The sequence below is a fragment of the Poecilia mexicana genome, unplaced genomic scaffold (genome assembly GCF_051168715.1).
Source record: "Poecilia mexicana isolate PSO_F unplaced genomic scaffold, ASM5116871v1 scaffold_1, whole genome shotgun sequence".
NCBI classification, from domain to species: domain Eukaryota; kingdom Metazoa; phylum Chordata; class Actinopteri; order Cyprinodontiformes; family Poeciliidae; genus Poecilia; species Poecilia mexicana.
Window position 1 is genome coordinate 3809477 of NW_028263370.1, and position 24563 is coordinate 3834039.

General features: G+C 39.5%; 1 protein-coding gene and 1 pseudogene across 2 annotated transcripts; one reads left to right on the forward strand and one right to left on the reverse strand.

Moving 5' to 3' along the window:
* Window positions 1-8702: 8702 nt before the first annotated feature.
* LOC106931517 (uncharacterized) lies at window positions 8703-18174 on the reverse strand (annotated as a pseudogene). Its single transcript, XR_015764506.1, has 2 exons — window positions 18029-18174; window positions 8703-17072 (listed from the first exon to the last, which is right to left on the reverse strand). The product of XR_015764506.1 is annotated as an uncharacterized LOC106931517 (transcript).
* A 1277-nt stretch (window positions 18175-19451) lies between these two features.
* LOC106931516 (uncharacterized) lies at window positions 19452-23746 on the forward strand. The gene is made up of 2 exons (XM_015009677.2): window positions 19452-20082; window positions 21850-23746. Exons 1-2 carry the CDS (start codon window positions 19947-19949, stop codon window positions 23211-23213), a joined length of 1500 nt encoding a protein of 499 aa, XP_014865163.2. The 5' UTR covers window positions 19452-19946; the 3' UTR covers window positions 23214-23746.
* The last annotated feature ends 817 nt before the right edge of the window (window positions 23747-24563 follow it).

Genomic DNA, 24563 nt, shown 5'->3' on the forward strand with positions numbered 1-24563 from the left:
CTCTTATCTGCTCCAATCCAGGATGAAAACATCATGCACTCCATGCACTTGTTTGACAACGTCATCTGAATGCTGATGGATGGAAGATGAGAAAATCCCCACTGCTGTTTGGAGCTCTGTTGCCTTTAAACAGCTCCCCGCCTGAATGGTGGTGAGGTTTCTGTTCCTGCAACAAAAAACGGAGGAAATCCACTCCACCTCCTAGAAACTAAAGACAATAAGCAGAATGAGCCAAATATTATGTCTCAAATGTGTTTGGCTGTATGAAGGGGATGACGTGTAACCTGTATATACCTCTGCTAAAGTAACATAAGAAAACCCCAGATATAATCCAGACGCAGCCATAGTTGCTATATTTTAATGCATGGAAAAGATGAGAGCGCTTCTCACTTTGCACATTCATCTACATTAGAGACAAAAACTGAATGTTTACAGAAACACTCTCAAACAATGAAGTTGCGCTCAAAATGTAAAGTTTGCAAACTTTCTGAAATCACTGTCCAGTCCTGGAACCTGAGATGAGATAAACGCATGAAATGAAGCCATAATCTTCCAACAACCTCTGTGTCCTAGTAAAAACCTAACACATTAACATCAACTGTTGATTGTGTCTGCATGAAGTATGTTTTTTTTTTTTTTTACCAGCCATTGAAATGTTCACTGGGGATGCAAACAATTAATCAACTTATGACTAATGGCTTATTAGATAAAAAATTGTTCTGATCAATTAGTGACATTCACTTTGACCTGTTTCTAGGTCAAAGTGACCTCTGTAACTCCGCCAACCAGCGGAGTTGCAGAAACAAAGATGGCGGGGACGTACCAGAATGAGAAAGAGAAACGGTCCAGACAGAGTCTGTCGTGGGATGCAAAACACACTTTATGCGATTCTGTATTGAAATATAAACTCTTGTCGAGCTCAAGTTGTCGCATTAACAGGGATGAAAAACTGTAACATGATGGAAAGAAGCATTGTGAAAATAAGGAAGGTTGAATCTGAAGGCTGTTGGAGCGAAATTTTAGCTTTCCTTCAAGAGGAACCACACACAGTACTTATATGTGAATATCTCTCTGTTCATTGAGGATAAGGTGTTTCACATATTTCACTATTTTAATCTTTTCTTTCTCTATTCAGGACTCTAAGAGGTTCTTGTGTTATATTTTATAAATACGTCTAAGTTTGATAATGTTTGAAAACCACAATGTTCTGTTTACTCAGGCAGTTCATAATAAGGCTAACAAAATAATGTTAAAGTTGAAAACTTTTAACAGTAGCCCTTTATGTTATGGAAAGACGCTCGGCCCTCTTGATGTGAGAAAACTCAGGTTTTTAAGAAAATGGCCGCTTATCAATTAATCCTTAGCCTGTCGATGAGATCAATCAACTTTAGATTAATTCGTTAATCGATAATGCGCATCTCTAATGTTCACTAAACGGTTCAGACGTTTTATAAATGGAGGTGGTTACTCCACTGGTGTGTTGTGGAATAATAATAAAAAACAGATTCTATTTGAAAGCATGAATTTTGTTTATGTGCTTGTCGCTGATTCTCCCAGTCTGGAGCTTTTAGCAGCAGAGCTTTGATGGTGATGGATTCCAGGTACAAGAGACACAAAGACACACAAAAACACTTGTGTCTAATACCAAAGACCTCTCCCGTGTTTTTCATGTTCTGAAAGCACGTTACAAATTAAGCCACTCAAGATTCAACTCTGAAGTATTTAATTGAAATCAATACGACAAACAAATATACAGACTTAGTCACACACACGAAAAACATCTCAAGTTGCAACACAAACAAGCCGAGGGTGTAAAAGCCATAATTAGAAGCGGTTCTCTTTTTAAGTAGGGATGGATGATAGTATCTATATCTGCTGCTGCGTTGGGGATCATTTTCCTCACGATTCACTTTAGTCCAAAGATTGGCCGACTTTATCTTGACTCGAGCAAACTGTGGTTTACAGAGGAGTTCATGATCAACTTAGTGCTTTGATTCTCTTTCTCAAACAGTAAACCTGTTCACATGCACTGAGAGCACAACCTGAACAACAGATAAAAACAGTTTGAATAAAACATGCCTAGCAAACAAACGATCAATGAGTACAAGGAAGCAAATCAGTAACTTATATAAATGGCTTTAAGGGTGAAATGCAAATTTCAACACAGGAGAAAAGAGTGAAGATTGTTGTTGTTAATGGCAACGTGCAACTATTTCACAGTCGTCTACTGCGGTGTTGTTCAAATATTCAGTAGAGGTGTGCCGATCGATCGGTCACCGATCATAATCGGGCCGATTTCCGTGAAAAAGTGCATGATCGGTGATCGGCGATCATTGTCTCTTGTTGCCGATACCGATCACCTGCTTCTCATTTCGCAGCCTGCCTGTGCAGCTGCTCTCCTTTTTCCTTCACTCTGCGCAAACGCGCAGCAACAAATCCTAAGCGATGTGGAACTATAACGCACTGAGTGAATGGGGAAGTATGCGTGTTGCGGCGGAAAATTAAAGCACTGGGGTGAAGCAGGTCAAAATGCATCAACACAACGAATCTAATATGGCATAAAAACAATGCCATACTTGACGGAGTTTGGCTACATCGAGGCTCACTGCAGTAAAAAAGACATACGGAGCGATCAGACAGCAGGTAAAGCAGCGCACAGCTACAAACACTCACTCGGATTAGCATGACGGTCAGAAAGCTAAACAAATAACCTGGAAAATTATTTAAGTCTTCGAGCTGCGATGTAAGACGCTGGTTCTGCTCTCGCTGTTGAACCGCTGCTACGCTACAGGTAGTAATATTTCACAGAGGAGCGCCGCTTCTGCTTCCATGTGCAGCAGGGCCGAGCGCAAATCGTGACACCGCACCTACTAATGGCACTTCCGGTGGCAGGTGTCATTACGCGCCACAAGTGCCACTGTTTTCGGGACTAGCTGCCAGTGTTGTCACTGACTTCATTTAGCACATGCTAGCAGCAGACACGAAGGATCAGCACTTTTACTGCTACAGTTACCGTTCGTAAACTACCGTAATCAGTTCAGTTAAATCTGAACTTGGCAACTTTTTCTTTTTCAACCGTAATAAATGTGATATCCAATTGACCTGTTATGACTCAAATGTTGGCTGTCCGCCCCCCTCTGATGCTGCTGCATCGTTGTGGAAAACCTGGAGCGGCAGAGATGTCTGCAGCTTATAGCCCGGAAAATACGGTATTTATTTCATTAATAGTGTTATTATTTATTTCCTGGATTTTTTCTGTGAAGAACCCAAAGAGGGTTATTTGATTGTGCTTTCTGGAAAACAATACATTTTTACATTTAGGCACTCCTGCAATCGTCACACTTACAAACTGACTCCGGCCCCCAGCAGAGAAAGGAAAAGTTATGTGGCCCTCACAGGAAAAAGTTTGGGGACCCCTGTATTAATGTCTATGGTTGCACCTAGTAGCCCGCTCTTTCCCACCGCTACAGTGTGTGCTAACCAACTAGCATCTAGTTACTTCCTCTAGCCGCTGCTGGCTCCGAAACACAGCAAAACTCGTATAATATCTTTTAACACATTACATTTCCTTAAGCAATCATCGAACAGTACGAAATAATAAAAGTACTTAGTTAAAATAAACTTTAGGGTTATTCTCACCTCAAGTAAATGAGCACACGGGAGACGCAGTTTGTGTTACTCCAATTTCTCTCAGCTTATGAGAAACGGCAGAGCAACAGGCAGCTCAGAGTCCCAATACACCACCTACCGGTGAAACACCGTTACTGCACCCTTCGTGTTTAAACCCTGTTAACAAAATATCTTATCATAACCCCATAAACATTTAAAGAAATGCATGCTCTTTTTTCACTTTTGTGGGCACACACCAGTGGGCATCACAAGACTGATAAACCGGCCCACCAGGTCGTGTTGTGGTTCCATTGACACTTTGCTCTATGCCTGTTAGGAGATGGAACCCAAATAACAAATAAAAATGGGTAGGGCGGTAAAGTGGAGGGTCCAATGGTTCCCTGACTCCTCCTGTTAAGCTGCGCACATCACTGCCAGTTCAGACTTGTGGGAATAATGCATTTAGTGCACACAGATATTTTTTTTCATAGCGCATGCTCACTGCGTGCTATTTTTACCCTTAGCAACAGTTGCCATGCTTCTGACAATGATGTCATCAGCATGACTTCAAATGATGTCTGTGTCATGAGGCCCTTCTGAGGATGACTTTATGATGTCATAGAGACCATGACATAACCAACTGATCAGTTAATTCTCTGATCAGTTACCACAAATCAGCCAACACAAGATTCATTTGAACGTTTTAGCTCGCCACAACAAAAATGACTGACGAAAGCCAACAGACGCAAATGGATGTGAGGCCTAAGGTCTCTTTTTGGACAAAAGTCAAAAAGACATTGTCCAACAAAGTTCATCCTGGCCAAAGAAGCCCAGATTATAAGAAGAGGAAGTTTCTCAGCGAACTTCTGTGGGAGGTAATTGAGAAGGTTGCAGATGAACCAACTCTGCATCTTGTCCGACCCACATTTGAGGAACAACATAGCAAAATTTTGATTTTGCTATTGAGAAAAACTGGAGATATAAATGTGGACGTACTCTCTGAGGTGTCAGAAGAGCTTGCTGAAAGGATTTTCCAAAGTGTTGCGAGAGATGCATTCCACTTTGCCAGTGAACTGCATTTAATCGCACTGCTGGATTATCCAGAAGGACACGAAGTCATCGTGGAAAAATTCAAAAAGCACCTGGAGAATCCCGTTCGCCCAAAGAAGATGTTAACGTCCACAAAAAGAAAGATCCGAAAGACGTTTTTTCCTACCGAGGACTTGTACGCAGATGAAAACTGCCTGAGTGAAGATTATACTCAGGCAACCATGGACCCTGAACAATTTTTGAGGGACGCAAACAGGATGGGCTTCAGGCGAGGAACAGAAGATGAAAGGAGAGTTATGGTGCAAAAGATCCTATGGAGATTGATTTACAAGTCCAGTAATAGATCTAGCTATGGGGCTTACAAACAGAAGGACACTGAACCGGTCCAGAGAAAGCTTGTTCCAGAAATATGGAAAGAAGTCAAAGACATCGATTTTGTGTTTTTTGAGAAAATGCAAAAAAAAGTCTGCAGAGACATCTTACAGCTTCTCTGTGGCAATGAAGATGTAGTTAGAGAACTGCTCTTCAAAATGATCAAAAGCAACAACCCAATTGTGATTTACAAGGTTGTAGAGTGCTTCAAAAGAACCCTGGCATGACCGCGGATAATCAATCTCCGAGACACCTTTCTACAAAAGGCATGGGGGCTCATCAAAAAGGTTGCATGTGGTGGAGACGATTCTGACGAAGAAGAGAGGCAAGAACCCACCAAGAGTGGACCAAACGTTGAGTTTAGTCCACGCTTAGCTGGGCCTGTAAATTTGGTCAACCTAGAGATCGGTACTGACTCGGAGGAGTCAGGACCGGTCTCCGAGTCAGGACACACCTCGGAGACAGGACCTGCCTCCGAGTCAGGACCTGCTTCCGAGTCAGGACCTGCCTCAGAGTCAGGACCTACCTCAGAGTCAGGACCCGTCTCAGAGTCAGGACCCGTCTCAGAATCAGGACTCGTCTCAGAGTCAGGACCCGTCTCAGAGTCAGGTCCCGTCTCAGAGTCGGGACCCGTCTCAGAGTCAGGACCCGTCTCAGAGTCAGGACCTCCTTCAGAGTTAGGACAGACCTCTGGGACAGGACCCGTCTCAGAGTCAGGACCCGTCTCAGAGTCAGGTCCCGTCTCAGAGTCGGGACCCGTCTCAGAGTCGGGACCCGTCTCAGAGTCAGGACCTCCTTCAGAGTTAGGACAGACCTCTGAGACAGGACCCGTCTCCGAGTTAGGACCCGTCTCCGAGTCAGGACCCGTCTCAGAGTCAGGATCCGTCTCAGAATCAGGACCCGTCTCAGAGTCAGGTCCCATCTCAGAGTTGGGACCCGTCTCAGAGTCAGGACCTGCTTCAGAGATAGGACAGACCTCTGAGACAGGACCCGTCTCAGAGTTAGGACCCGTCTCAGAGTCAGGACCTGTCTCAGAGTCAGGACCTGTCACAGAGTCAGGACCTTCATCAGAGTCAGGACCTTCATCAGAGTCAGGACCTGTCACCGAGTCAGGACCCGTCTCCGAGTCAGGACCTGCTTCAGAGATAGGACAGACCTCTGAGACAGGACCCGTCTCTGAGTTAGGACCCGTCTCCGAGTCAGGACCCGTCTCAGAGTCAGGACCCATCTCAGAATCAGGACCTGTCACCGAGTCCGGACCCGTCTCCGAGTCAGGACCTGTCTCCGAGTCAGGACCTGTGTCAGAGTCAGGACCCGCCTCCGAGTCAGGACCAGTCTCCGAGTCGGGACCCGCCTCCGAGTCGGGACCCGCCTCAGAGTCAGGTCCCGTCTCAGAGTCAGGTCCCGTCTCAGAGTCAGGTCCCGCCTCCGAGTCAGGACCCGCCTCCGAGACAGGACCCGCCTCCGAGTCAGGACCCGCCTCCGAGTCAGGACCCGCCTCCGAGTCAGGACCCGTCTCAGAGTCAGGACCTGTCTCAGAGTCAGGACCTGTCTCAGAGTTAGGACCTGTCTGAGAGTCAGGACCTGCCTCGAGTCTGGACAGATGTCTGAGTCAGGACCCGCCTCCGAGTGAGGACCGGTCTCAAAGTCAGGACCTATCTCAGAGATAGGACCTGTCTCAGAGTCAGGACCTGTCTCAGAGTCAGGACATGTCTCCAAGTTAGGACCTGTCTCTGAGTCAGGACCTGTCTCACAGTCAGGACCTGCCTCGAGTCTGGACAGATGTCCGAGTTAGGACCTGTCTCAGAGTCAGGACCTGCCTCGAGTCTGGACAGATGTCTGAGTTAGGACCTGTCTCAGAGTCAGGACCTGCCTCGAGTCTGGACAGATGTCTGAGCAGGACCTGTCTCTGACTCACGACAGACCTCTGAGTCCTCATGTCTAATGGTGTTTTCAGGATTTTTCCTCACCAACAGAGTGACACCGTGTCAGAAGTGTCAAAACTGGATGTGTTTCCTCAGCAGAATTTTGCAACCTACCAGAGCAGATGATTATGGCTTTAAGAGTGCGTACAAGTTTTCAATCTGAGAATACCGGAAACCTTTAGTCATCCATTGTTACAGTCAGAGCAAGGTGGGTAGGATGTACCGAAGAGTCAGAATGGGAGGCCGAGGGAAAGGTGGCGGACTGGAAGCCTAGAAGAGGTTCGAAGAAGAAGGAGAGAAGGTGCGGGACTGACGTATCCTTACAGAGGTGGGGGGTGGAGGAAGCAAAGAAGGAGGGAACGAAGGAGAGACATTGAGGGGAGGCTAGTGTACCATGAGAGGTACACTAGCCCCCCTCAATGTAGAGGTAGATGTGAGGGGTCGAAGAGGGTGGGGGCGATCTAGTGTACCGTTGAGTGCTGGGGGGCGGACAGACGGCGTATTGCAAAAAGGGGGAGGAGGTCTGGCTGTAGAAGGAGGGGGGCGAAGGAGAGACATTGAGGGGGGGCTAGTGTACCTCTCATGGTACACTAGCCCCCCCTCAATGTAGAGGGGTCGAAGAGGGTGGGGGCGATCCCAATCCCCCTATAAATGCTATTTTATTTATATAATTAGGGCTATTGTAAACAAATATTTTAGTAATAGCATAATCTATCGATTATTCTTACGATTAATCGAGTAATCATATAAAAAAATTGACAAAATAAAGTACTGGTAAATCTGGCATAACAGCAGTGTTACTATCTGATATCAATATCAGTCCAATTTTTCATTTTTGAGCTTCCCTAACAGCTACTTTTTTGTAGTTTAAAAACTAACCTGTAATAATAACAACTCGCTTTCTAAGTTAACCTGAAAAAAGTTATACAAAAATCTAAAATTAATTTCAATTTAATAAAAAGAGGCAGGCTCACAAATATGCTTATTAAAAATGTCTATGATCCAGCTTTTAGTTTATGTAGTCAGTCAGATGAACTGTCACGTTGCCCCATACATATCAATCTTTGAGTTTGAGAATATGGGAAATGTCGCCTGAAGTGGTGGTGGTGGTGGGCCATAATTTAACAGTTTGTATATTTTAAATTAAGGGGAAAAAAACTGTTAAATTATGGAATAATTCTGTTGAAATTCCATAAAAAACAAGAAAATGTATTGGCAGAAAATTGCCAGGACATTTCCTTGTTTTTTAATGGAAAAAATTGAAGTAAAATACTGTTAAATTACGGGAAACTTCTGATGGAAATTCTGTAAAAAACACTGAAAATATCCTGGCAGAGAATTATCAGGACATTTACTGTATTTTTATATACTTTTTTTTTCTTCAGAATTTCCATCAAAATATTTTCCATAATTTAACAGTTTTTATGTCAAATTTAGCAATATTTTGTTAACCCAAAACTGAAATTCTCTCTCTATTTACTCTGTCTTTTGTGATTTATTCACAAACTTTTTTAAAAAACCTTGGACTTTTCCCAAATACTTTTGTCCTCCAAACCATTGAAGCCTGTATTCTATACCATATGTTAATTATAGTGTAAAATATATTAAAGTTAATGTATTTAATATATTCTTAACATAATTTTTCAACAAAATTTAATTCTAAGTCCACAGGAAATGTAGTTGTAGAACACAAAACACTTAGTTTGACCTCATGCAAAGTGATGTAAAAATGAAACCATTCTACAATCAATTTGCAGACTTTATTTTGCAATTTAAGACCATAAATTGACATGTCAACTAGTTTTTATAACTAACATTTACTATTAACTCAACATATTCTTGAGTTTGCTAATGTTTATCTTCTGTACATCACAACTAATTTATTGCATTTTGCTATACAAATTTTCAACATCTAAATCAAATGTAAAGCAGTCTTGACTAATCTTTGAAGTCAAATAAACAATTTTGTTCAGTTATTGTACTATAAGATGGAACATAAAAAAATTGCTTTTGAATATGAAAATCATAGTTGTAAACAGGACCAACATAATTCAAAATAAATGCCGAAAGTCAAAGATTATTTTTATGAAATACAGGTATAAATATATTGTTAAAAATCAAATGCTACATAAACCCAGCCGATAACACTTTATTTGAAGGCGGGTGAATAAGACTGACATGACACCGTCATAAACACCTGTCATGAACATGAATAAGTCTTCATGAATATTTATGAATGTTGTCATAAAGCGTCATTCGGTAAATCATGACACTTTTAATACAAAGTTGACATTATTGAAAATGTCTTTGTTTTGACAACTTGACATTAATCTAGACAAAAATGATTAATGATTGATTAATAGTATTCAGCAGGTTGTTTTCTTGACAGCACAAAGACGGTACTCTTATCTTTCATGATAGTATTATAAAAATAAAGCTGTGGTCAATAAATCCCCACCTATGATTTATTTACAATATGTAAATAAGTTACCAGTTCAGACACTGCTAGGATCCTTTTATTGCAATAGAGCTTTCAAGATGACGTCACAGCGTATGACGTTTACGTCGCTCGCTGAAGTTGGTTTCCATTTCTAGCTTCCAATAGCTAAAGGGCGATTCCACTTAATTTTTCACTACCTTCCGCATCAATAATCGACTGTAGTTTAAAATCTACTATACCCAGACACTTCAAACCTGGACTAGATTATCCTTCTCTAATAGCAGAATATTTAAAACCGTGTTTGGGATTTGTGAAACCTTTATCTGATTTGTGAAAACTCAATAAAGTTCGATTTTCACCATTTTTTGGCATCTCTTTCAAGCTAGAACTGCTCTGATTTAAAAAATACAACTCCTAGACACTTCAAACCTGTACCAGATTATTCTCCTCTAATAGCAGAATATTTATAACCATGTTTGGGATTTGTGAAGCCTTTTTCTGATTTTTGAAAACTCAATAAAGTTCGATTTTCACAATTTTTTGGCATCTGGATCACACTAGATCTACTCTGATTTAAAAAATACAACTCCTAGACTCTTCAAACCTGTACCAGATTATTCTCCTCTTCAAGCTGGATATTTAAAACCATGTTTAGTATTTGTGAAACTTTTTTCTGATTTGTGAAACTTTAAAAAAGGGTGATTTCACCACTTTTTTTTATCTTGGTCACACGAGAACTGCTCTATTTCCAAAACTACGACAGCTAGACTCTCCAAACTTCAACTGGTTTATTTTAAACTAAGAACAGAATATTTAGAACCATGTTTGGGAGTTGTGAAACTTTAATCTGATTTGTGAAAACTCAATGAAGTTCAATTTTCACCATTTTTTGCATCTGGATCACACTAGAACTGCCCCAGTTCCTAAAATACAACTCATAGACTCTTAAAACTTGGACTAGATTATTGTGCTCTAACAGCAGAATATTTAGAACCATGTTTGGGATTTGTGAAGCTCTTTTCTGATTTGTGAAACTTCACTTCACTTAACAGACCCCTGCAAAGGTTCTTTCCTTCCAACAGCCAGCATGATCGACAATAACTCGTTGAAGAATTAATGAGTTACAACAACATTTAATTTCCCATTGGTTAAAGTGGTAAAAGTGGTTAATTAAAGTGGTTTTGAATTATAATTGAATTTGAAAAAAACCACATGGAACATGTATGAATAGTAATCTGATCTTTAGTGAAGTTTCACAAATCACATAAAGGTTTCACAAATCCCAAACCTGGATTAAAATATTCTACTATTGGAGCAGAATAATATAGTCCAGGTTTGAAGACTCTAGGTGTTGTAGTTTTAGAGCTGGAGTAGCTCTCATGTGACCAAGATTCAGAAAACGTCTGAAATCAACTTTTATTGAAGTTTCACAAATCAGAAAAAGGTTTCACGAATCCCAAACATGGTTTTAAATATTCTGCTATTAATTGATAATAATCTGATTCAGGTTTGAAGTGTCTAGGTGTTGTAGCGTTGGAATTAGAGCCGTTCATGTGTAATAAAAGATAAATAAAAGGGGTGATGTCGCCTTTTTTTGAAGTTTCACAAATCAGAAAAAAGCTTCACAAATCACAAACATGGTTTCAATTATTCTGCTATTAGAGCAGAAAAATCCAGTGCAGGTTTGAAGTGTCTAGGAGTTGTCATTTTTTAATTAGAGCAGATCTATGGAGATCCTGATGCAAAAAAATTGTGAAAATTGACATTTTTTGAGTTTTCACAAATCAGAAAAATGTTTCACAAATCCCAAACATGGTTATAGAGATTCTTCTTGAAGAGAGTAATCTAGTCCAAGTTTGAAGTGTCTAGATGTTGTAGTTTTTTAAGTAGAGAAGTTGTAGTATGAAAGAGTTCAACAAAAATGGTAATGATCGAACTTTATTAAGTTTTCACAAATCAGAAAAAGGTTTCACAAATCACAATCATGGTTGTAAATATTCTGCTGTTAGAGCAGAATAATTTAGTACAAGTTTCAAGTGTCTAGGTGTTGTTTTTTAATTAGAGCAGTTCTAGTATGAAAGAGATGCAAAAAATGGTGATAATTAAACTTTATTGAAGTTTCACAAATCCCAAAAATGGTATTCATTCAGCTTGAAGCGGAGAATAATCCAGTCCAAGTTTCAAGTCTCTAGGTGTAGTAGTTTTTAAACTAGAGTCGATTAAAGATACGGAAGGTAGTGAAAAATTAAGTGGAATCGCCCTTTAGCTATTGGAAGATAGAAATGGAAACCAACTTCAGCTTCGTCAGCTGCTGAATCACTCTGAAGCTAGAACTCGTTGGATGAAAAACATATATATGAACATGTATCCAATATATATTATTCAGTATTAATCATTATTTATTTATTAGTGTTTGTATAGTTATATAAAATATGTATTGATATTACTAAAGAATTTATTAAATAAATTATGAACGGCTGTGTGCTTTGTAATATGCTCTTCATACATCGATATCAGAATATTTCATTCCTATTCTATTGTTATAGCCACTAAGCATATTTAACCTCCTGAGACCCCGCGTCCTCATATGAGGACATTACATTTTTGCTGTTCTGCCCCATGATACTTAATTTGTAAGAATTTTGACCAATTGTCCTCATCTGGGGGCCGTGCCTGCACCACCTAGTGGTCTCATAATGAAATTACACTCATTTGAAAAAAAACAGCATGGCGGGAATGACAGTGAAAATCTTCTACGGCAGCTCCCGACAGAAACATGGACAAGGTAAAAATCCTAATCGAATTTTATGATTGAAACTAGTTTATTTATGCACAATAACGTCTCTAGCTTCACATAGCATGCTTATTTGATATATTTGAGTAATATTAGCAAGCTACAACGTCTGTAAACATGACGTACTTATTTGAGGACATCAGGTCTAGCTTCAGTGCAAAAACGTAAAATTTTTCCAAAAGCATTTGTGTTTACTTCTAGTCAAAATGTCTAATTTCTAGTCAAAATAAGTCTTATTACACTTAAAATAAGACTCATCCTCCAAAAAGTAATGTGTTTTTAGACAATCACCACTTGTTTCAAGTGAACTTTCACTAAAAAATAAGTAGAATAATTTGCCAGTGGAGCAAGTTTTTATTTCCTATTACAAGGAAATAGATTGTGCATTTTTATCATTACAGGGAGAATGTCCTTTTCAAGAACTGAACGATTGCTAAAAGCAATCGAAAATGTCTCTGAGATTGAAGATTTGTCAGGTGGTGAAGAGGATGAAATAGCTCCATGTGAAGCAACCTGATAATTCTGATTCTGATTATCAACCTGATTCTGCTGACATAAGTGAAGATACTGACAGCGATGCGAGTGAGCCACAACATAAACAGCATCTTGAGAATGATGGTGAGACATAACCTAGTTCCCATGTTTTTGCTCTGTAGCACTTTATTTCGTTCAAAATGTTGAGTATTTTGCAAATAAAATGTATTGTATTTTTATTATAAGAACCTGACCAGGATGTGCAAGGTCACAGGCCAGGACCAAGAAATGTAAATAGAGAGTACTGGAAGTCTGCTCCATTCAACCCTGTCTTAGTCCAATTTCAAGGATCTGATGAACAACAAGACGAGAGAGCAGATATGTCGCCGGTGCAGTACATGGAACAGTACGTTGACATAGAACTGATGAAAGTCCTTGCCGACTGTACAAATTCTATGTCATTAGCTAAAAGTGGGAGATCTCTCAACACATCGATTGAAGAGATGTACCACTTTTTTGGAGCATCCATCTTGATGTCCTGCATCCCTTACCCACAAATCCGCATGTTCTGGTCCACTAACCTGAAAATCCCTGCCATTAGTGACACAATGAGACGCGACCGATTCTTCAAGCTGAGATTATTTGAGATTATCTAATTGGTTTTGTTTTTAGGTGTACCTAACTGGTACAGTCATGAAGAACAGGATCCCAAAAGCAATGCAGAAGCTTCCAAGTGACAAGATCATGAAGCAGCAAGGCAGAGGTACCTCCGCATCAGTTGTCAGGGGAGATGGGAAACTGAATGTTGTGAAATGGTTTGACAACAAGCCGGTCCTGATGCGCTCTGCTGTCCACGCTAAGGAGCCAGAGGATACCTGCCAGCGGTGGTTCAAGAAGGACAAATGCTACTTAACCATCAGACGATCAAATATTGTACAGGAGTACAATGCAAAGATGAGTGGGGTCGACTTATCAGACAGAATGATGAGCTACTACAGGATAAGCGTGCGAACTAAGAAGTGGACAATTCGCATGCTTATGCACTTTATGGATCTTGCTCTGGCCAACAGCTGGCTGCTGTATCGCAGAGATCATCAAGAACATGGTACCCCAAGAAAGGCTATCTTGACGTTCCTCGCGTTCCCCATGGACGTGGCTCAGGTATTCCTCAACAAGTGTGATGTCACAGATGTAGAGGAAGAGAGTGCATGCTGTCCACAACCTGGCCAAAGAGCCCTGGTCACGCCAATCCCCCACATCTCAGCGCGCACAACTTCTGCTGCTCATCTGCAAGTTGCTGATCTCAAGAACCCGATGCGTTGCAGACAACAAGGCTGCGCTGGGAAATCCCGTGTACGCTGTCTGACATGCAATGTGTTCCTTTGCCTGCAAAGTTGGCACAACTGCTATGAAGCCTTTCATGGAGGCCAGTAGGACTACTTGAATACTTGAATGTTTGTTTGAGTTTACTATGACATGTTCATAATGAAGTTCATAAACTTTGCACTTTTCCATGCAAAAGCTGCACTTTTATTTGCACTTTTGTGTTTGTTGGCAATATAAAATAAACTTTTGTACTTTATTAACCAATGGTGGCTTCATTGTGAAAGTCTGGACAGAAAGCAGCGTAAATGTACATACTGTGAAACACAGATGTAAATAATAACATTGATTGAATGGTCTTATCGTCACACAGATAGACCCAATGTCCTCATATGAGGACATTAGGTTTTGAGATAACCACTTATTGTAGAAAGCTAAAATTTCATTTTTAGGCTAATTGGGTCCTTATGATCCCAAATGGCAAGGAAAAAATGTATATGCAAAAACAGACCCACTGTCCTCATATGAGGGCATTGGTTTTGGCATAGTTCAAGAGCACATAGAAAGCTAAAATTTAATTTCAACTAAAATTAGGTCATACTAATCCCAAATAGTAAGGAGACATAAAAAATGCACATCAAACAAAAGCCCGGGTCTCAGGAGGTTAAATATGATGAACTATGTATTAAAAACATACTTAAAAAATACAATTGTTTATAAATGTAGCTTTAATAGATGTTTGAATATGGTTTCCAGTAACAAAAAAGTGTGTTATGACCGATCAAATCCGCTGATACGTCATTGTGCCTGCTAAACACATAAGGCTGAGTGGAGTGGCGTACCGCTCCAAGATGGCCGCCCTAAATCTCGTCAGCGACAATAGGCGAGAGCGGTCCATGAGGCGTCTATCCTTATATTATGTCTATGCCGAAAACAGTGGCACTTGTGGCATGTGTCAGCGGAAGTTCCAGTACGAGGTTCCGATGTCAGCCGAAGTCAGTGACAACACTGGCAGCAAGTGCCAGTACGAGGTGCCGATGTCAGCCGAAGTCAGTGACAACACTGGCAGCTAGTCCCGAAAGCAGTGGCACTTGTGGCGCGTAATGACACCTGCCACCGGAAGTGCCATTAGTAGGTGCGTTGTCACGATTTGCGCCTGCTGTCTCTCTCCATGTGGTAGTGACTCTCACACCGAACCTCTGCTTAAAGCTGCAGCATCTAACTAAAAAAAACAAACATTTTACATACGTATTAAAACTTTAGCTGTCCTAACATGAGACAGATAATCTCTGAAAAAATAATCGATCTCCTCCCTGTTCTGCATAATTACTCCGCTCAGTCAGAAACAGCCAATCAGAGCTAGCAGTAATCAGCTAGCCGCCATGCTAACAGGAAGTTTTCATTCAGTAAATCTGGATTGTTTATTGTAATGGAACCTGTTTTTGCCTTTGAATGTTAAGTTTTATACTTGAACTTCTTGGCAATGTTGAGAAGTTTTATTTTGGCTCTTTGTATTATTTAGCCTCTTCAGAGCCTTCATATGTTATCAGTCTGTTAAAGGTAGTATTACCAATAGCAGAACAATTTGCACAATGCCTGTTTTGTTCAGTTTTCTTCTTGGAAAAAGTTATTAAGAACAAGTTTTTGTCTAAATTAAGGTGAATTCATGGTTCCTTTTTCCACATAATGTAACCGGTAGGGTTTATGATAAAAAAAAATAAATAAATAATTATGTGATCGGCATCAGTGATCGGTATCGGTGATCGGCCCTCATGGGTGATCGGTATCGGTATCGGCAGGAAAAAACCTAATATTCAGTGTAAAACAATTTCCCCTCCAGAGTGGATTCTCATGTGTCTGTTTAAACTTGATTTGTTACCAAATCTTCGTCCACAGATAACACAACAGAAAGGTTGCTGTCCGGTGTGGATTATCTTGTGTCTGTTTAAACTTGACTTGTCGCCGAATCTTCGTCCGCAGACGTCACAACAGAAAGGTTTCTGTCCCGTGTGGATTCTCGCGTGTGTAGTCAGAGTGGATTTTTGGCTAAATCTTTGTCCGCAAATATCACAACAGAATGGTTTCTGGCCTGTGTGGGTTCTCATGTGTGTGTTTAAACTTGACTTACGGTTAAATCTTTGTCCGCAGAGATCGCAGCAGAAATGCTTCTGTCCGGTGTGGCTGCTCACGTGTGTGTTTAAGCTTCCTTTTTGGCTAAATCTCTGTCCACAAATATCACAGCTGAACGGTTTCTGCCCCGTGTGTGTTATCATGTGTGTGTTTATGCTCGATTTATAACCAAATCTTTGTCCGCAAACATCACAACAGAAAGGTTTGTCTCCTGTATGGATTATCTTGTGTCTTTTTAAACCCGATTTATCACCAAATCTTCGTCCACAGACATCACAACAGAACGCTTTCTGTCCTGTGTGGATTGTCTTATGTGTGTTTAAAGTGTATTTTCCGCTGAGCGCTTTACCACAGTCTTCACAACTAAACTTCATTCCAGTCTGGACTTTCCTTCCTGACTCCACGCTTTTCTTCTCTGTAAAACATTCCTTATGCAGCGAGCTCGAAGATCCCGTTTCTGAATGTGTCACGTCTTCCTGAACGGGGCAACAGTGAACAGATTCTTCAGGAAACTCAGAGGAGCTACAAGGGTTGTTAATGTTTCCGTCTGACTCAGGAGCTCCTCTCTCCTTCCAGTCACTGTCCTCGTCCTCAGTTTTCTGTCCAGAGTCTGACAAGTGTTCAAGCTCAGACACTGAGTGATTTACATCACTGTCCTCTTCGTCATCCTTAATAACTACAGAAATGAAATCATCTTCTGCCTCTTCTGAAAGCTCTCTGCTTTTAATGTGGTCTTGATAAAGATTCTGTGAGAGCAGAATGGACTCTTTATCATCCTCACTCTTTATAGGAGTAACATCAGTCTCCTCCTTTGCATTGAGCTGCTCTGTCCCCAGAATGATGCAGACTTCCTCCTCTTCCTCCTTTATCTGCTGGGGCTTTGGGTCATGCATCTCAGCAACAGATCTGTGGTCTTCAGGAGTTTCTTCTTTAACCATCAACATCTGCTTAACATCTGCAGGAAAACATGGGAACACATTAGAAAGTATGTAGACTGCAATGTTGGCTGAGCTGATGTATCTGAAGCCTAACATTTCTGTTTAAGTTTCCATTTTCAACAGCTTCAAACCTATCCATAAAGTTTTCATATTTAAAAAAAAGTTGTTCCATAATTTTATGCCTGTTTTGTCCAAAAACGCTTGATTTATAAAATTAGAAAACCCCTAGATATGCAAAGTTTCCAAAAATGAACTGCAAAATATAATATTTCTAATCTGTATGTCTCAGCTTTGAACAAGTCGAAAATTAATAACTTAAATTTTTATGCATAATTATTTTTACAGGAGGAAAAAAGCAAAAGCTGACACTTTTTACCCTCAGGACTGACTTTTATATAAGTGCAACAAAAAATAAATAAATAAGTAATAATTTTATATATATATATATATATATATATATATATATATATATATATATATATATATATAAAACGGATATATTTTTTATTCTTGTGGCATTTTCTTCTCTGGTAAACTACTGCATTTGCCAATAAGTGGGATGCTCACTTATAAAATGTTTTTGATTATGAATACAGAGACAACAATAATCATAACAGCAGTGAAATAAACTGATTTGATTGGGGACAGTGAGGGAGCTGGATACAGGGTAAAAAAGGCTGCTGGAGTATAAATGCTGGAGTTAGTTGGCCGGTTATCCTCACAGAGATCCTCACAGAGCGCATTCATCAACCATAAACCAAGCTTTATTCTACATGTCTGGTCGGAACCACTGTCGAATTGAAAACAAGTTTTAGATGGTCTTTAACACGGGAACCCTCGTTTCGAAAATAACATGTATCGGTTTTCTGGGTCGTTTCTACCGTCTAACTTGGTATTTAATATTTACTGTCTATTGGCTGCATAGTCACCTTAAAATGTCTCTCAGCTGCAACAGACACGAAAACATACTAACCTAATCCGTTCAACAGATCCTTATGGTAGAAACGAGCCTCCATGATGTTGTGTTTGCTTTGTCCTCGTTTTTAAAGCTGTTTCCAAATCTCTGTCTCCACGCCTCTATTTTCAGCTTTTTCGTGCTTTCCTTCTTCTTCTTCTTCTTCTTCTGGTGTTTACTGGCGGCTGGCAAACAAAGTGCATTACCGCCACCAACTGGTGAATAGTGTGTGTCCGAGTGACGATTTTATTAACTTTGCTTCATAAAAAAGCCCCTAATATTCTTTTAATTAGACCTTTCTTTGTTAGATATTTAAATAAATACTGATAACATTAATTACTCGAGTTTTTCTACATAAAATGTCTTTCACTTTTACAAGAATTTCAACCAATAACTTTTGTTATTTCTTCTTGCGCCACATCACACTCCACTGATTCTCTCCGTCCACAATAATTACATCTACCTGAAATATGTTTATGATTATGAATAATGTTTAATTTTATCCACTCTGTAAAAATCTGATTGAAATAACAATGTCCTCTTTCCGGTTTCTTTCTGCAATCTTCGTTTCTCCAACTTTCCTCTCTTCTTCCCATTGCCTTTGCACCATTCCTTCAGTCTTTTTGAATGTTTTAAAATCCTATTTGACCTCCGTCAACCACCATGACAAAGGAACTACTTCTTGCAACCTTATCTGCAATTTAATTTCCTTTTAACCCCATAGATACACCCATAAAAACATAACAGAAACATTTGAATTTGGTACAATAATTGTTGCATTTCTATCAGAATATCTAATCAGTGGTGAGCATAATACATAATACAAGCTTTGAATTATTCTGCATATTCTTGTCTGAATCAACACAAAAGCATTTGGTTTCTCAAGAAATTTGTTAAATATTAAAATGATTTATACTCCTATCCATCTGCTATATGACTTCTTGCATTTTATTTTAAAATATTGAGTTTGCCGTATCATTTGTTTTTCCTGACTTTTCTGCTGTTTCAGCTTTTTGGCAACATATTCTCATGAAAGCTCTTTCATTCCCCATAATTTCTCTGTTCCTCTCAGAATTTTTACTTTTTCCTCAATCTTATGTTAAATCTAATCAATGCAATCGATCACATGTGCAGGAAGGTCAGTCCTGCAACATTTTCTTCACTTCTTGCAATCACCCTTCTCTACTGGCTCTGCATAGCTTGCAATATTTTTCCTGTACATTGTTGTCACATTCTTGAAACTTATGATTTTTGACTTTTTCCTCTTTTGTAAGCATACCTATAAGTGTCAAAGATATGGGCATGCTGTTTCAAGGAATGGTTGAATAGTGAATGATCACGTTATAAAGATAATGTCCATAAAGATTGGTCCAGTTATACCATTTTTAATTATATCACCCACAATTACTTCATCAATTAACTTCTTATTTGTTATAAAAGGCAGATGGCTAAACAATAAAAAACAGGTATATGATCATATAAAGGAAGAATATTCAGAGCATGACAAAGTATATACAGACTACATCTAAACTATTAGTTATTTAAGTAATTGTATAGAAGGCACAAACAAAGATATATTAGATTTTGTTTTCTGATTCTAGTAATGCACTGTTGAATATTTGTTATGCATGTACACGTAGATATAAATATGAAGTACAGTAAAGATGAGATTAAAAAGGAAAACGCAGGAACAATGGGACAAAGAAGGAAACCGCACATCTGACCAGTTGGTGGCAGTAATGCCTTTGCCAACCACTAATCAAGAAAAGAAGAAGAATGCCTGCCAAAAAAAAAAAAAAAAAAAAAAAAAAGACACTTCTTCGTTTGCGGTAGAATCAAGTAATGCAACTGAGCTTCCTTTAGTTTGGATGAAAGCCGAGCTCAGCTGCCCAGAATCTGCTGAAGGAAAATCTGAAGAGAAGCTAACAACAGAGACATGGACCAGCTTGAGCAGCGGCGGAGGGCAACAGAGGGAGAGATTCCTGAAGAAGCTATGAAAGAGGACAAAGAAAATAAGCTGCGACACGTCATGGAAGATGGTTACTACACCAAGGTTCTGCTGGGCGAATTAGGTGAGTGTGTTTTCATTTCAGCGGCAGTTAAGGAACATTTCAAGGCGTATAATAGATTACATTTTTAAGCTCAAATGCAGCCAGTAGACCAGGAAGTCTGAGCTCAAATCGTGGCAGTCGTAGCCAGGGGCGCCGCCAGGAATCTTGGGCCCCGGGACAAACATTAACCTGAACTGCTACTGCTGTCAAAAGCGATGCATAATCCCCATCCAAAGCAACCAATCAGAACCAGGAGGAGGGTCTTAGTGTTGTCAATCAAGGTCATTCACTCACTTTCAAAATGTGCTAATGGCAGAGAAACAACTTGTCATTACAGGAAAATCTGTCAAAATGATGAATGGCCATCAGATTTTTTTCCATGACTATTTAATAAAACCAATTATTTGGTTAATGCGACCCCTGCTAAACGTGTCTTCATCAGTTTTTCAAAATGCAAAGCTCTCTTGTGAAAGTGTTCCTCTGTAAAATAAGATTCACAACATTTATCTTAAAGTATGAGTGATATTTGTACAGCTGGACGTAGTCCTGTGAAAAAAAATTACAGTACAATTTGCAAGGAGTAAAAAGCTTGTGATACTGGTTGTCAAATATTCTTAGATCCTTACCAGGGGGAAACACTTTATGTTTATGGCACTCTTGCACTTTATGCTTCACATCTTTTAAACGTTGCTGACGGGCCGACCCTGTGATACCACTGAGCTGTCCAAACAGTCGGCTGCAGAACGTTTGATGTCCTGCATAAAATCGTCATAAAATGTCACAATGTATAAGCAGCTCAGCATGCGGAGACCTAAACCTTGTGAACTTGAAAAATCTACAAATTATTTCTTATTTATTCTCTTCACTCACCATCTACTTAAAACTTACCTTGAACCCATTCCCACGCTGAAATAGCATTGCAAAAAAAAAAAAAAAAAAAAAAAAAAAAAAAAATATATATATATATATATATATATATATATATAATCTATATAATCTATGTTCAAGATGTCTCTAATTCATTTGGAGACTTCTAAAAGGAATTTTGACTATTCAGAATCACAGTTCTAGATATCTCTAACTTAGTTTTGTGTAGCATCATTTGCTTTCAAGATATCTCCAATTTAAATTGCGCTAGTTGAGTTTTGTATATCTCTTAACTTAAAGTACACGTCGTTGAAGATGCATTTAAAGCAGAACAAAAAGCGAGATGTCTCAGATTTACTTTATGACTAGCCATAATTTAATTTGTATGTGAAATACATATTTCAGATATAATCTATATTTCTATACAAAATGGGAGAAACTACGTGATAAACTCGCCTGGTTCCTCATCTTTGATCTGCTTGAAAAAAATCAGTTTTGTCACTTGATTGCGACAAATTGATGATGATGATCACTAATCGATGTGATGAAAATCGACTCGTCTTGATGGTGCAACCGACCCAAAGCTCCATCCAGAGACTGGGACAAAAAAAGTTACTCTTGATCAAAAAAATTGAAATATTTTAATCCTTTGTTTTCTGTAATTTGGATCACTAAGGGTTATCACTTTACATATGATAAAAATGCTAAATTAGAATATTATATATGATCTATTAAGAGGATATTTTAAGAATAACGTCAGCGATCAGAAAACATCAACTCAGTCCTTGATCACTCTGCGAAACTCCTTTTTCCTGGGAATTGTGAATAAAGATGGGCACTGCAATGCATTCTGGGAGTCAGTCCAGGCTGCAGCCCAAGTACTTTCTAATATGCATAATATGTTCCCATGTTTTCCTGCAGATGTTAAGCAGATGTTGATGGTTAAAGAAGAAACTCCTGAAGACCACAGATCTGTTGCTGAGCTGCATGACCCAAAGCCGCAGCAGATAAAGGAGGAAGAGGAGGAAGTCTGCATCATTCTGGGGACAGAGCAGCTCAGCAGGAAGGAGGAGACTGATGTTACTCCTATAAAGAGCGAGGATGAATTGCAGTCCATTCTGCTCTCACAGAATCTTTATCAAGATAAAATTAAAGACAGAGATCTTCCAGAAGAGGACGATGAGGGAGAATCCGTTAAGATAGAAAGTCATGAAGATGACTCCATTTTCTCAAAGATTGAAGTCATTGTTAAGGATGAAGACGACGATGACGTAAAATATCCTGACTCCGAACTGAATCGTTTGCCCGACGCTGGGCTGAAAAGGAAGGACGAGGATAATGACTGGACGGAGAGTAGAGCCACCGAGTCCGATGGAAACATCTTTTCTGAGTTTGCTGAACAATTTCTTCACCGTCACTCTATTCAGAAACACACGGCACATCCAGAAATAAGGTCTGCAGCCTCTATGGATGACAGCAAATGTTTTACAGCGAAGAAAAATGTGGACTCGGAAAGGAAAGTCCAGGCAGGAGAGACGTTTAGCTGTGAAGACTGCGGCAAAACCTTTATCAGAAAATACAATTTTAACAGACATAAGAGAATCCACACAGAGCAGAAATCCTTCTGTTGTGAGCTTTGTGAAGAAAGATTTAACCGTAAATCAAGTTTAAATTTGCACATGAGAATTCACACAGAGCACAAACCTTTCTGTTGTGATCTTTGTGGACAAGGACTGAGGCACAAGCGCAGTTTAAACGCGCACATGAGAATCCACACGAAGCAGAAACCTTTCAGTTGTGATCTCTGCGAGCAAAGATTTAACCGCAAATCAAGTCTAAACACACACATGAGAATCCACACAGGACACAAACCCTTCTGTTGTGATCTCTGTGGGCAAAGCTTTCGCCACAAATCAAATTTAAGCACGCACGCGAGAAGCCACACAAGACAGCAACCTTTCTGTTGTGATATTTGTGGACAGAGACTTCGCTATAAATCAAGTCTGAGCATACACATGAGCATTCACGCCGGACAGAGACCCTTCTGTTGTGATCTCTGTGGACAGAGATTCGTCAATACGTCGCATTTGAACTCGCACAAGAGGATCCACACAGGACTGAAACCTTTCTGTTGTGACGTATGCGGAAAAAGATTTGCCCACAAACCACATTTAAGTGCACACACGAGAATCCACACAGGACAGAAACCTTTCTGTTGTGATTTATGCGGTAGAAAGTTTAGTGAAAAAGGAAAGTTGAAAAGACACATGAGAATCCACAACTGAGGGGAAATGGCTTAGCTGGGATTCTTAAAACTGCACCGCTGCTGTTGGTTGTGAAATATGTGTCATTAAAGACAAACTGTATTCACTTGGTTTCAGTATTTTTCCAGTGGTTAATTTAAATAACATTAAATTAATAGCCTGTGTTTTTCATCTACAGTCCAAATTGAGCTGTAGCACATGTGTGTTTTCATTGCATGTAAATAATTTTAAGAGAATCGGATCACCTTCCTGTCGTTAAGAAAGGTGAGTTCACTGTGACCTTGAGTCAAGAGAATGTCTGCTAATCCTTTAGCTAAAGTGAATCACCAGCAGGACGATGATCCCAAACACAGCAGGAAATCCAGAAAGATCATCAAGGTGCGGCTACGGCCTAGTTAAAACCCGCACCAAACCGTGGCTTTCTGAAAAAGAAAACCGTTTCTAGTTACTGTTTTATCCTGAGTTCAGCCTGATTGTGATGCAGTTAGTTTTGATACGTTTCATGTCTATGAACTAAGTCTGTTGTGTTGATTTGATTAAATGTGTGGACAGAAGCTTGACTTGTTCATTTGGGTGAGAAAGAGGGAAATTCAGTTGATTATACTTGAGCTTTTCTAATTGAGTAACATAATTAAACCATCATCTTGATTATGTTGAAACCAATACAATGAAGATGCGTCTAGATGTCAGTTTTGTATTGCAGTTTAAGTATATCCATATTTATTTCAATAGTGATTCAGTAGCAGTCAAAGCTCAGTGTAAAAAGACACTTTTAATATTGTAGTAAAAATAAAGCAGAGTACATCAAATGGCGTCTTTTTAAGGCAGCAGACATTCTCAGTCTTCTAATGATACATTTTATTTAAAAGGCCCCCCTTGTGGCATAAAAATCACTGTACAAAGACTAAAAGAAAACAAATGTAGAGTGAAATGAGATCAGTCAAAATTCTTGTTCGAACAGATGGGTTTTTAGCTGGGATTTAAAGGGACAGTCCCAGAGAGACCTTTGGAGTGAGTGGTGATGTCAAATTATGGTGAAGCCTATTTAGGAGGGAGTTGTGTTGAACCACACCAGTGGGAACCAGTACATTTGTTAGGCACATATAGGTTGCATATTTGAAGAATGGAAAGGCTTTCCGTTTACAAAGGTGCGTTCATCTACAGATGACAGGTTTTCCCACAGAAAACTTGCTACACTCTGGGCTTTAGGGAGGCCTTCCAGCCAGCCGCCATGTTTTTGAGTTACAAAGTGTTTAAAGCTGACAGGAAATTTAAAAATATTACTTGGAAGACTGGAAGATTAATACCTAAACACAAACTATAAAGTCTTTAAAAAAAAAGAGGCAATAATTAAAAAAAGAAACTAAGATA

Coding starts and splice junctions, on each gene's coding strand:
- LOC106931516 (XM_015009677.2), top strand. CDS start 19,947: ATGGACCAGCTTGAGCAGCGGCGGAGGGCAACAGAGGGAGAGATTCCT. Junction 20,083..21,849: donor GGTTCTGCTGGGCGAATTAG/GTGAGTGTGTTT, acceptor GTTTTCCTGCAG/ATGTTAAGCAGATGTTGATG.